We start from the raw sequence: 12,083 nt of genomic DNA, 5'->3' as shown, positions 1-12,083 counted from the left end.
CTGGTGTGGTCATGTTTGCTAATTCTTTTAATTTGGTGTTTTGTGTATGTGTGTGTTGCCTGTTTGTGTGAGAGCAGGAAGCAGCAACGGTAGCAGCAGCAGAAGCAGCTCCAGCGCCTGGGGCTATCTCTGTCACAACACCAGACTCGGAGCCTGAAGAACCCAAAGACACTGAAATGGAGGAGACGGTGAGTCACTGCCAATAATGTGATAATTGCTAAGTTTGGCCACAGTGCTTGAGATTCCAGTTCACAAAGGCCTGACAAGATGCAGCACATTGACAGTTCTCATTCTCACAAGTTTGTGTAAATGACCTGCCATCTTTCTACAACTTTCTCTGGTCTTGAGAGGAGATTTTCAATCACTTTGAAATTTTAGTCAGTTAAAACAACACTTAAGTTTCCTGCTTCTCCGTCCGCCTGGTTTAAAGCATAATTACAACTGCCGTGAGCGGTCCTGCCACAGCCTGCTGTGGCTAGTGCTACACTTTTATTTGGTCGATGAACTGAAAGAGCTAACGAATGGCCTTTATCGAGCTACCGTCATAGCAAACAGCTGTTGCCATAAAGCAAGTAGAGACCTCCCTCTAGTGTTCCTACTTGAACCACAAAACTGTAAGGTGCAGTTTCTGATCAGCAGAGAGCTGTACAACTGGAAGTTGTTTAAATGTCAGCCTCAAGAACCACTGAAACCAGTTTCAAAGCAATAGCGTGAAGTGTCAAACTCTTCAGTGTTTAAACATATTGTTGATGTTTTACAGATTTCTAAAAGTATTTTTCTTTGCTCCTGTTGTGGGGTTTAGAAGTCATCCAAACACAAGAAGAAGAAGCAGAAAAGGGAAAAGGAAGACAAGGAAAAGAAAAAGAAGAAGAAGCATCATCATCATCACCATCACCATGGTGACAAAGGTGGAGAGGAGTCTGTTCAGAATGGGACTGTGGAGGAAGAAGAGCCTCTCCCGGTCAGTATTAAAACATCCTAAAATGTTTTACCGATATATTTAGTTTACATTCAAAGTGTTCATCACCTCTGTTTCTACAAGCTTTGATAAACATAAACATTCAATTTTAACACACACACACACACACACACACACACACACACACACACACGCACGCACACGCACACACACACACACACGTTAGATCAGTTTGATGACACAGGCTCCTGTTGCCGGGGTGTCACACCGAGTGACTGCGAACGCCCTATCTGACCTGAGCTCTTCTCTTCTTTCAGCCCATGTCCAATTACTGCCTGCTGGCTGAGAACTCCTACATCAAGGTGGTGAGTGATGGAGATTGGGAAACTGCTGCAGAATATTCTTCTTTATTTTTCCACAACCATTTATCCTCATTTGGGTTGGAGCATTTAATTCCCCAGTTTAATTTCCAATGCATAAATGTGTCTTCATGTTTCTCCAATAGAACAGTTTCTATTTAAAAAAAGGTTTAAATTAGACACAGTCCTCTTGCATTGGAGTTAAACCTGATTCAGTTTTGGTGAATTGTTAATACAGATGGGCAAATAAACAATGAGATAAAAATGGTTTTGCTGATCAAACGAGGTGAATTATCTGTAACTTTTCACATGTTTCTCCATACAAGGTTAGTAATCACCAGGTGTGTCAAAGATGGCTATGGAGAAGGATCGGTGCCAAGTGTAGAATACAAGTAAAGTTCAGGGAAATCTTTTGTACACCATACACATGATCTGTGCTCTCGGTTTGGTAAACAGTATGCACACAACTATTTAAATGCAGTGATGTATTTATTTATTTAGTTAAATTGCCAAAACCAGAAATGTTTTAATTACCTGGATCAGTGGCTCTCGAGACGAGCAACATTGCAGAACAGACTTAACCTCAGTCCAACTATAGAAAAGTAAACTGTAATCTAATTTCCATTAAACGGAGCTGAATTTTAAGCTGGAGAAATAACAACAGCGGTGTAAATGTGCAGCAGCTGTTGGGTTGAGCTGTGTGTTTGCGTCAAAGATGGCAGCTGACCGATCTCTGGGTAACTTTACTGCTTAGGGACCATCTGCAAAGTTCAACACCTGACTTTCTTATTTCAATGACATTATTAGTAGCAACTGTAGTATCATTGATCACATGAAATATTATCAGATGTTAATGGCATTACAACTAGTGATTTATTGTTTTTTAATAAGAGAGTATTTATTTTCAGGTGCTGCTCCTTGTAAACGGTCCCAAAATTTGCTCCCTGTAATGGCGAATAACTCTTATCTGTCCAGCTTAAAATATCACTTGTTTTTACTCAAACTAGTATTTTCTGTGGTTGAAGTGAGGGGGAATTTTTGGTTCAAGAAAAAAAAATCCTGACATGTTCTCAAATTCACCAAACTTGAGATGCTCTATTTAGCAAATCCATGCACACAGATTACCAGAACAAGAGCACATGTGAAAATGTGTTAGCCTAGTTTACTAAATAAAACTGTAAACAGACGTTTCAATTTTTGACACCTGGCACTACCTGGACGTCGTAGACACATAAACATTCAACATAGAAGCAAAAATCAATCCAAATGCCTTCTTTCTTTTTGTTCTCTTTAAAGATGATGGAAGACGCTGACGAGGTATTTGTTAAAGTTCTGTCTCAGGCAGAAAATTTTAAACACTCTTTGATAGATGTGCTTTTCTCTGTCCTTGTTCTTTTTACAGGCTGTCCTCTGAGGCAGATTACACGAATGCCTCTGTAGCACAGCAGTGTTTGGTCTCTTTCTGAGAAAATCTCTGTGTTTACCCCCTCGTGTTCAGCCTATTTCTAGGAATTTCTGATGTTCATCTAAAATCTTGTTTCTTGACTATTTTCTCTAACTAGACTTGGGAGAGGCGCTTAATCTCTGTGATGCTAACTTTTATTTTCCTGTTTTATTCATTTGATCGTAAGGCGTACGACATCCAGGGTAACCTGCAGGATGGCAGTCAGGTGGTTGTGTCCGTCATATTTGAGAACAAGTGTGACAGCTTCCTGAAATCCATGGAGTTCAACGTGTTGGATTCTCTGAACTCCAAGCTGCAGAGGCCAGAAGGCTCGGGCCCTCATGACAGCCTCACCATCCCCTTTCAGCTTCCTCCTGGTCAGTGACGATCCGCAGAATGTTGATGCAGTTGTTTAAGGATTGGCTGCTGTGTGTGTTAGCTTTATTTATAACGTCTCATTGGAAATGAAGGTTGAGTCGCCTAACATTGAGCTTTTTTTGTTGAAGGTGTGTCCAACGAGGCAAGATTTGTCTTCACTGTGCAAAGCATCATAATGCCACAGAAACTGAAGGGAACTCTGACCTTCATTGTAAAGGTCTGTAGTAAAATGCACAATTAAACACAAAAATGCATTTAATGTAAATGATTTTGGAGTTATTGATCAAACCACATTGCTTCACTAATGTTTTGCAAACATAGCTTTAGATTTTGATTCTTTTTCAGGATTTCTAAATGCTTAGATATTAATTTCAATAGGATGATGGTCTAAAGTTTCCAACCTAGACATGTCCCACTGAAGGATATATTCTGGCCTATGCAATGCCAACTTATTTCAAAATTTTTCTAGATCATTGTGTGCAGTAAAAAAAAAAACACTTGCCTAGTTTTAAAAGTCCAAGAATCAGCAGCTGTTGGGCATTTAGCCATTTTTGGTCAATCAGCTGATCAGGTAGTATTGTTTAAAAGGTGTGGTTCTCTGAAAACCCATTTTTTATGATTATTTCTGATTATAATCAGTCATTCTTTCAAGCAGACCGAACATTAAAAAAGTGTCTTACATGTATCTCCTGCATTATAGAACATAGAAGGTGAAAATTTAGGATTTGAAAATTAGGGATGGGTATCTTTGACATTTGAATCGATCCGGTACTAATTCTCGGTACCTAAGAATCGATACCGGTACTTAACGGTACCAATTTTCGATACTTTTGAGTGTTTATTATTTTAATTCGCTTTTATAATTAAATATATATTTTCTCAATATATAACCATATTTGATAAATATCACGACAAATAACATACAACTATTTGTATTTTAACATCGTCCTTGTAGTTTTGTAAGCTGATAATTAAACTGAAGCAAACATCTTTACTGTGAACTAAATTTACTGTGTATCGTCATTCCTTTTGCAGTCTTTTTCATTTGATATTTCCTACTGGAAAGTTAGAATTTCCGAGGAGAAAGCGAATGCACCATTAGCTGATAACAATGGTAGCAATGGAAGCTAACATACCAAGCTAACGTTATCTTAAACAGTTTATTTAGCTGCTGGAGCAGATTAAAACGATGATGCCTCACACTTGGATCGTTGTCACTGGTTTCGTCTTCACCCGTCACATTTAGTAAAGTGAAGCCAAACATTAGAGCGCGTTCATGTTCTTCTAGTCGGGAATTCGGAGTTCCGAGGAGAAAGTGAACGCACCATTAGCGAAACGGAAGCTAACATATCAAGCTAATTATATTTACCTACCGGAGCAGATTAAGATGAGGATGTCTCACTTAGATAGTTGTCGCTGGTTTCATCATGACCCAGTTACCCATCACATTTAGTGAAGTGGACCCAAGCTTTAGCGTGCGTTCTTTCTACCATGCTGCTCTGTTTACAACTCGCTCGCAGCGACCGATGACATAACGCTCTTGCGCATGCGCAGCTGTCTAGGCAAGTTCTCGTTATGATGGACGGGTACTGAAACGAGGCACCATTTGAAATGACGTGAATCGGTGCTCGGTCGGTACTATGGAATTCGGTCGGTACCTTAAAAAGTACCGAATTCGGTACCCATCCCTATTGAAAATCCTGACAGATGTACGTCACACACTGTCACTTAGCAATTGTGGACTCACCCATCTTGACTCAGAATGGAGAAGGCTGTTTGTTTGTTTAGCGTCCAGGAAACGGCAGAGAACGGCTTGACTAGTCGAAGCTCATCATTAGCATTAGCAACTCCACCACATGGCAGAAGCTCCTCCAGGCTTGTGTTATAAAACATCAACATTACAAGTCAGTGTCAGTCTCATTGCTGTTATCCAGTCTGAGGCGAGATGTCCAAATATCAGAAAGTAGGACTCCAAATCCTGCCCTCTGAAGCTCAGCTGTGATGCGAGTAACTGTTAGTTCCTTGAAAATGGTGCACTGGGATAACTATTACTATTACTATTAACAAGGCTTTCATTCCTACTAAGGACTACTGCAAATGTATTGGTTAAACAAGCTAACAACTCCTTTAAGCAAATATGTCCTATCACTTTGTTAATTGGACAGAAACAAATGTAGAGTAGTGGGACATTTGGCAAGACTGGAGATTGTAACCACCCCCTCATGCTGATTGGTCTTTTTTTTGTTCACCCAGATCATTCCAGATGTTTTGATCAATAAGGAAATATCTTGTTCTTTTGTTACAGAATGAAGAATCCTCCACTCATGAGAAACTGGACTTTAAACTGCACTTTACTTGCACCTCCTATCTAATCACTACTCCTTGTTACAGGTTGGTTCAATTAATTGTTAAATAGTTTTTATGGAATCTTGGTTATTTTTCTGTTTAGGTTAAACACACAAACACACACACTGGAATTTTCTAAAACTTAAACTTTAATTTAAAACCTCCATATTGGTCTCAGTCCAGGGAAAAATGCATAGTAGCTGAAGCACTGTCAGGATCATGTCAGACCAACACAGATGGCAGTACACAATCCGACATAGCTTCTGTTTTCTTGTCCACACTCAACCATCACAGTCAGACTGTTAGAAAATATTCAGCCTCGCTTTTTTCAAATTGATTCTTTTAAGGGCCAGGAGCTGTGATTTCATGTGGATGACAAGTGCAACTAGATTCTGCTGCAGCTGTCAGAACACCCAAATAGTTTAGTTATGTTGTTGCTTTAAGGGGGACAATATTTATTTTTTACCAAATAGACTAGAAACAAGTCTGCAGACCATTCAGAAAGGAAGCTGATCTATTTGACAACATGCATTTATATTTGTCACTAACTGTCGTTTGTGTTCTTTTTGTCTATACCAGTGATGCTTTTGCAAAGCTTCTGGAGTCAGGAGACTTGAAGAGCAGCTCTATCAGACTGGAAGGGGTTAACATGCCCTTTCACCATCTACTGGCCAGGATCTGCTTTCACCACCACTTCTCTGGTACAGTTTGTCTTTCTTTTAAGCAGCCTTGAAACATAATTGCACTTCAAATCTCAGAGTATGCATAGGTTATTGAGAGCCTTAATAATGACTGAATGCAGTAACTTTGAAAGAAGACAATAATCACACAATGTCCTTGTGTGGTCTTGGAGCAGTTGTGGAGAGGATCGACTCCTGTGCCTCAATGTACAGCAGGTCCATTCAGGGTCACCATGTTTGTCTGCTGGTAAAAATTGTAAGTGAACCAAAAAAACGGCCTAATTTTTCAGTTTCTATTCAGTTTATTTTTATTCAGGAAATTTGACTAAAATGTTTACACATTTGTAATATTTTATTGAAATGTGTTTTTGCTTGTTTTTGGAACCTTGATTAATGTCTATACCCAGAGTCATGGAATTAGTACTTTTGGTCATTTACGACATTATGGCTTTAACTTTACTTTCTGTTTTCCAGTCTAGTCAGACGGTGTCCGTTGACGCAAAATGTGATGAGCCGACGCTGCTTGGGAATGTGCTGGATGAGATCAAGCAGACCTTTTCTCAGTGCTGATTGTGTCTGACAGCCCCATGGTGCCCCCCAGTGACCCCTTCATGCCATCCACTCACTCACCCCCTCACCAAAACACGACATAATCACGTTACAAAACACTGCGGCTGGCGCTTTCAGCTTTGCCCTATTTATTTGTCCTCAAATTCGCAAGAATTCCTTTTCCTTCTCCTTTGCAGCCTCAGCTCTGTCGGTCACTCACTCGTACTTGAAGCTGTTTTACAGACTCACAGTCTTCACGCTCCGTCTTCTCTGCAATGCACTTTGACTTTCTTTATTTTTTTTTACTTCCTTGTTTTTGAATCGCCTCCCTGTTCCACCCTGACTTTTCACTGAGCTCCCGTTTCTGAAATTGCTCATGTCCTCTGTTCTTTCCTGCATTAACTTTCCACCCTCCACTCTGCTGGCAGTTCAGTCTGTGACAGTTATGTAATGTAAAATTGACAACTGGATATTTGCCGTTGATGGTTGAATTGTATTTTTATGGTTTTGAAGTTTTACGTTTTTGTCTGTAGTTTTTTGTTTGTTTGATGTTTTGTTTCTCTCTTCTGTTTGTGCTCTTTGAAGCCCGTCTGCCTGCGCCTTTGTCTCGACCTTTCTTTCCACTCACTGAACATCAGTGCAGCTCTTCTGTTTAAGCCTGAAAACCCAATGTGACTGACTGTTTTTCTGTCTGGTCTTACCTGAAGAGAAAAGCATAAATAAAGATAATCCAGCCTGGTCACCTGGTGTCTGGAGAAGACCCAATATTAGGCAGCTGCATTGATGATGGAACAAACTAACCAAAGCAAAATACACTAATAGAAAAATTCACCTTGTATGACGATAAGAAGCATTGTCCGACCTGCTTAAGACTGGAAGCACATCTGCAGGGTCCTTGTCCGGCTCAGTTGAGTGGTTTTGCTCTGTGCCTTGGCCCCTCCAGTCTCCTAGAACTCCATACATCTCTTGAAAACGTCTACTTAATTGTCTCCCTTTAACGTTAGAAGTTTTGAAATCTAGTGCAAATACACGAGGATATGAGTGTTCAGCAGATGGTCATTGAGTCATCTTCAACTCCTTGGTTTGTTTTGGTTCTGTTAATGTTATTCTAATAACTGCATATTTCTGAAATGTTCTTGCTTTTGTGTCACCAATTGAGTCAGGTTGTGGTCAATTGAACCATGTAGTAAAACTATCTAACGGCCAGTAAATCTGGCTTTCTCTAAGTCACCATTGGGCAAATTGGCATCTACATTGAGGTAGCATCCACTCTTTCATGGGTTCCTGTGAACTATTGTGCCACTTGAACATTTGTATCACAGTAGTTCCACCCAAGGTGGCTAACGTACATCTGGCATGTAGTTCTGAGGTTTATTTGCCCTTTAAGGAACTGCCTTGCCTCTTTTTGTGCAATATGTCACGAGAATCATGAAAGGTTCTATTTTAAGAACGATTGGACCTTCTGTAACAAACACTTTTCATTTTTGGATGAATTAATTAGCATCCCTTATGTCGGAGCTCCTTTTCCCTGCTATCGTCTTAGCAACATACACTAGTGAGGCCCTTTTCACATTTGTCTGCTATTGTAGATAACTTTGATAATGTCTGTGACCAGAAGGTCAGCCATTCCACCAGGTATTAGTCCTGTAGTACAATCTAAACAGAGGGGATCTGTTGCTTTGATTGGAAAAGATGATCATGTGTTTCTGAAAACTACTAGCCATGATTCCTAGAAAAAACCTGCCTCGTCATGCGTAATGATCATTTTGTGCATAATATTAGAAGAATTTGTAAATTGCATGATTAGAAGTGTACACAAACTGGTCATTCCATACTGCCCCTTTTCCTTATTTTTTCTCTTCTCTTTTTTTATGGTGTTTACTTGACCTTTCTCTATTTTTGATGGTATTGTTTTTATCCGTTCTAGGTTCAGACATTAAAAGAAGTGATATCACTGAATGTTTTAAATTATTAAACACAGGGGAGTGAAGGGGCTTTAGTATTACAACACCATGAGTGTGGGGCTCAGAAGAATATTTGACAGGAGCAGTTCACATGAAGCCATGAACTGAGAAGAAGCAACCCACCATCTTAGTTCTCTTTACATTTGGGTCATCAACTTTGGCTTGTGACATTGAAATATTCTCTGAAAATTGCATATTTTAATGGGCATGTCTTATTTTTCCATATTCAGGTATCAAGCTTGCAGTGTACATTGTCATGATGTCAAGGGGGCAACATAAATTATCTGCTCCCTGTAAAGGAAGTCCACCCAAATTAGAAATAAAGGCTGTGGGAAGCTTCTGTTGTCTTTTGCGTGTGTGGGGATGTGTATGTGTGTGTGTGTGTTTGTTCCAAATATAATAAAAATTTATGCCAAAATGTTTGACGTATTTTTTTTTTTAAAACTTTGACAGGGGCGTTCAGGCTGTCTGAGATGAACTACAATTCCCTTTAGGCGTCCCTTTGAAGTGCAAGCAAGCGAGACCTCAGCTGGTTGACAGCGACCAGCAGAAGTAAAAGTTAAGCCGACGAAGCTTTCAGGGCTGTTTTAATCATTTCCTGTATAACGTGTTTCTTTAAAGGTAAATCTCGCTTGGTCAGTCTCTACACACCCAAACTGAAAGCTAGCTTTTGAAGCATTTTTGTCAGGCTAACTGTTGTTAGCTATGTTACCTGTTTAGACTTTCAAAGTAAAATTAACTTGTTTGGTGCTCGATGATACGAGCTTTTAAAAGTTACTTTCTTTTTTTTTAAAACCATAGTGGGTTTTCTGCTTCAAGTTGGTTTATTAGAAATCATTATGGGTCCAATAGGTGCAAACTACATAAATTATCACACAAGGCCATATGGCTTGCTTCAAATTGGTTTATTAGAAATCATTATGGGTCCAATAGGTGCAAACTGCATAAATTATCACACAAGGCCATATGGCTTGGAAAAGATTGTTTTTAATGAGACAAAAGAAACATGGCTGCTTTCACTACACTTCAAAATAATACATTTTCATCAGGGCAAGTTGAGATTTGACATTAAAAAAAATTTAACAAATCTTACAACTGTAAACATCTCAAACATAAGAGTGACTAAACCTGTGTAAATTGTATAAATTGTTTTGATATTACTCTCGAATCAAAATGGTAAAAGTATTGTACAAGAAATAGTTGCCCCCCCAAAAAATATTTTTTTATTTTGAAATAAGTAACCGGAAGTTAGGCAAGTATCCTCGCTAATAGATAGCTCGAAGCAGATTTAAATTGTACAGACAGAGCTCTCTTGGATATTCACAACTAGAGGAAGAAGGCGCACCAGCTGTGACTAAATAAAGCCGAGTCGTCGCGATTTTAGATCCTGTTTTGAAGATTTACCAGCAGAAACCAACGTTCAGGCGTTCCATTGCGCGAGGGGCTTCATTATTCCGCGGGTAGCTATTGTTTTTACCGACCCAGCTTTGTCCTTCGCAGTCACAATTGTGGTGGGTTGCTGATATATTAATACTAATCGTAGTGGAATATGGCTCAGCATGGACATCACGTAGCCAGTTCACAAAAAGCACTAATGCTCGAAATGAAAAGTCTCCAAGATGAGCCAGTCGAAGGATTCAAGATAACTTTAGTGGACGAGTCGGACATGTACAACTGGGAAGTAGCGATTTTCGGACCCCCGAACACGCACTACGAGGGTGGTTATTTTAAGGTGAGTAGCTAATGTTAGCTAGCAGTATATCTATTGTTCTTTTGTGGATTAATTTAGCCTATATTTAACACATGAAGGTCAGCATAGTAGATAAAATCTGTTCATGATTTAATGAGTAAATAAAAGTTTTGCTTACGCTGGGGTTGTTTTCTGTTGAACGTTGCTGTGGTAAACACAGCTCTTTGTGTAACTTTAAATCAACTCAGTCAGAATGACTTTTAGTGGTGATGCTTCATTACACGGAAGCTTTAGACCGGTTGTTACAGAATACATTTATTGTCCAGTCAGTACGTGATAACATTGTTATCATACCTTCATGTTGCTCTGAAACAAAAGGCTGATTGACATTGTGAGTGGGAAGCTCATCAGATGGCTCATTAATTCATCATATTCTTTGTGCTCATCATCACAATCATGGTTGCATTGCTTTGAAATGTAGCCAGTTACTTAATTTAGGTTACATAGCTGATTTATTAAAAAGAAACATAATCTGTTGGATTATAAAATTCATTTATTTCCACATTTTGTGTTTTAAACAATTCATAACATTATGAAACTTATATTCACCATTTATAGTTGTCTTGAATCAAATAACCCCCACACCTTGAAACAACATCATAAACTACAGATTAACTTTAATAAACAGTGAACCATAATAAACAACCAAGCTCCATTAACAAAAGCACGTGGACAGTGTGTAAAATTTATGGTATTATTTAAAAAAATAGTTTTACAAAGAGCATCTCTTGGAGTTTTAGTTTCAGTTCAATTTTGAAATCTCTAATCTTGAAAAGTAAAACTACATTGTTTTTCCTGTCCAGTGGAGGCAGATGACATTTACCTTTTTGACCCTTGTAATCTGAATTACTCTAAAGTTCATCAGCTAGCTGACTGATTCAATCATTTCTTTTGTGTGGATCATTTGTAAATCAACAGCAGTGGTACAGAACAGTCTGTTGGGTTTTATATTCTGATTAACTCCTGGAAACCAGTCTCTAATGCATGGTAATGCTGCTCTTCAAACACAGATGGCCCCTCTCCTCCAGCATGCCTCGTCGACTTCCTGGTAACTCATGAGCTTGTTTTCTGACTAACTTCCTCCCATGAGAGTGAAGATGTGTTTAATTCAGACTTGATGTTTCCCTTTTGAGGATTAATTTATACATATTCTTATGCTTGCTTTACAAATTTTTAATCCAAAAGAACATTTAATCCAATTCAAATTGTACATTTACACACCGTTTTTACCTGTTTTTGACCTAAGGCCACTGGAATTAGCTCACCTTAGTAGAACGTACACATCTACATTTTAAGATCTACAGGTGTGTCACCATAGCAGGCATGCTGTTGATTTATGTTAAACTCAAAGAATAACGAGAGCGTAAACTGAAAATTATTGAACGTAGCGAACATTGTTTAAATTTCTTTACTAAGTGGTTAGTTTTTTTGTACACAGACAACCTTGGGGGTTGTAGTAGAAACTTGACTTTCATGGATATTTGTTTTATATCAAACAAGCCTTTATTAAAATGACATAATAGTCTAGTCAGAATGAAACAAAATAGCTCAGGGCATCAGAAGAGTTAGTTTGTAGCAACAGTGAAAACAATGAATTTCTACATTTTCTTATTAGCTTGTTATCATATTTGCGGCTTGCTAAGCCACGTTTGTTTGGATTATCCCACTTTGGTGTGATGGATCTGTTCTGAGGG

The 12,083-nt window shown here is 38.8% G+C and overlaps 2 protein-coding genes across 7 annotated transcripts in view; both read left to right on the top strand.

Moving 5' to 3' along the window:
- ap3d1 (adaptor related protein complex 3 subunit delta 1) overlaps nucleotides 1–6,924 on the top strand; it is a 28,024-nt gene extending 21,100 nt beyond the window's left edge. For 4 of the 6 annotated variants that reach the window (XM_070554135.1, XM_070554133.1, XM_070554134.1 and 1 more), the window contains 10 exons: nucleotides 78–188; nucleotides 803–961; nucleotides 1,237–1,284; nucleotides 2,575–2,595; nucleotides 2,910–3,099; nucleotides 3,229–3,317; nucleotides 5,406–5,491; nucleotides 6,026–6,147; nucleotides 6,303–6,382; nucleotides 6,601–6,924. In XM_070554135.1, the coding sequence (XP_070410236.1) occupies nucleotides 78–188; nucleotides 803–961; nucleotides 1,237–1,284; nucleotides 2,575–2,595; nucleotides 2,910–3,099; nucleotides 3,229–3,317; nucleotides 5,406–5,491; nucleotides 6,026–6,147; nucleotides 6,303–6,382; nucleotides 6,601–6,696 (1,002 nt within the window). In that variant the 3' untranslated portion in view covers nucleotides 6,697–6,924. The remainder of the gene's footprint in view (nucleotides 1–77; nucleotides 189–802; nucleotides 962–1,236; nucleotides 1,285–2,574; nucleotides 2,596–2,909; nucleotides 3,100–3,228; nucleotides 3,318–5,405; nucleotides 5,492–6,025; nucleotides 6,148–6,302; nucleotides 6,383–6,600) is intronic. The other 2 variants (XM_015971386.3, XM_015971384.3) reach the window with 1 other exon arrangement.
- A 3,052-nt stretch (nucleotides 6,925–9,976) lies between these two features.
- The window catches only part of cdc34a (cell division cycle 34 homolog (S. cerevisiae) a), a 39,498-nt gene continuing 37,391 nt past the window's right edge, over nucleotides 9,977–12,083 (top strand). Inside the window, exon 1 of the mRNA XM_015971390.3 lies at nucleotides 9,977–10,371. Within this exon, the coding sequence (XP_015826876.1) occupies nucleotides 10,189–10,371 (183 nt within the window). The 5' untranslated portion in view covers nucleotides 9,977–10,188. The remainder of the gene's footprint in view (nucleotides 10,372–12,083) is intronic.

The sequence above is a fragment of the Nothobranchius furzeri genome, chromosome 8 (genome assembly GCF_043380555.1).
Source record: "Nothobranchius furzeri strain GRZ-AD chromosome 8, NfurGRZ-RIMD1, whole genome shotgun sequence".
Taxonomy (NCBI): domain Eukaryota; kingdom Metazoa; phylum Chordata; class Actinopteri; order Cyprinodontiformes; family Nothobranchiidae; genus Nothobranchius; species Nothobranchius furzeri.
The sequence above is the reverse complement of the archived record's forward strand: the minus strand, read 5'-3'. Positions and strand labels throughout refer to the sequence as shown.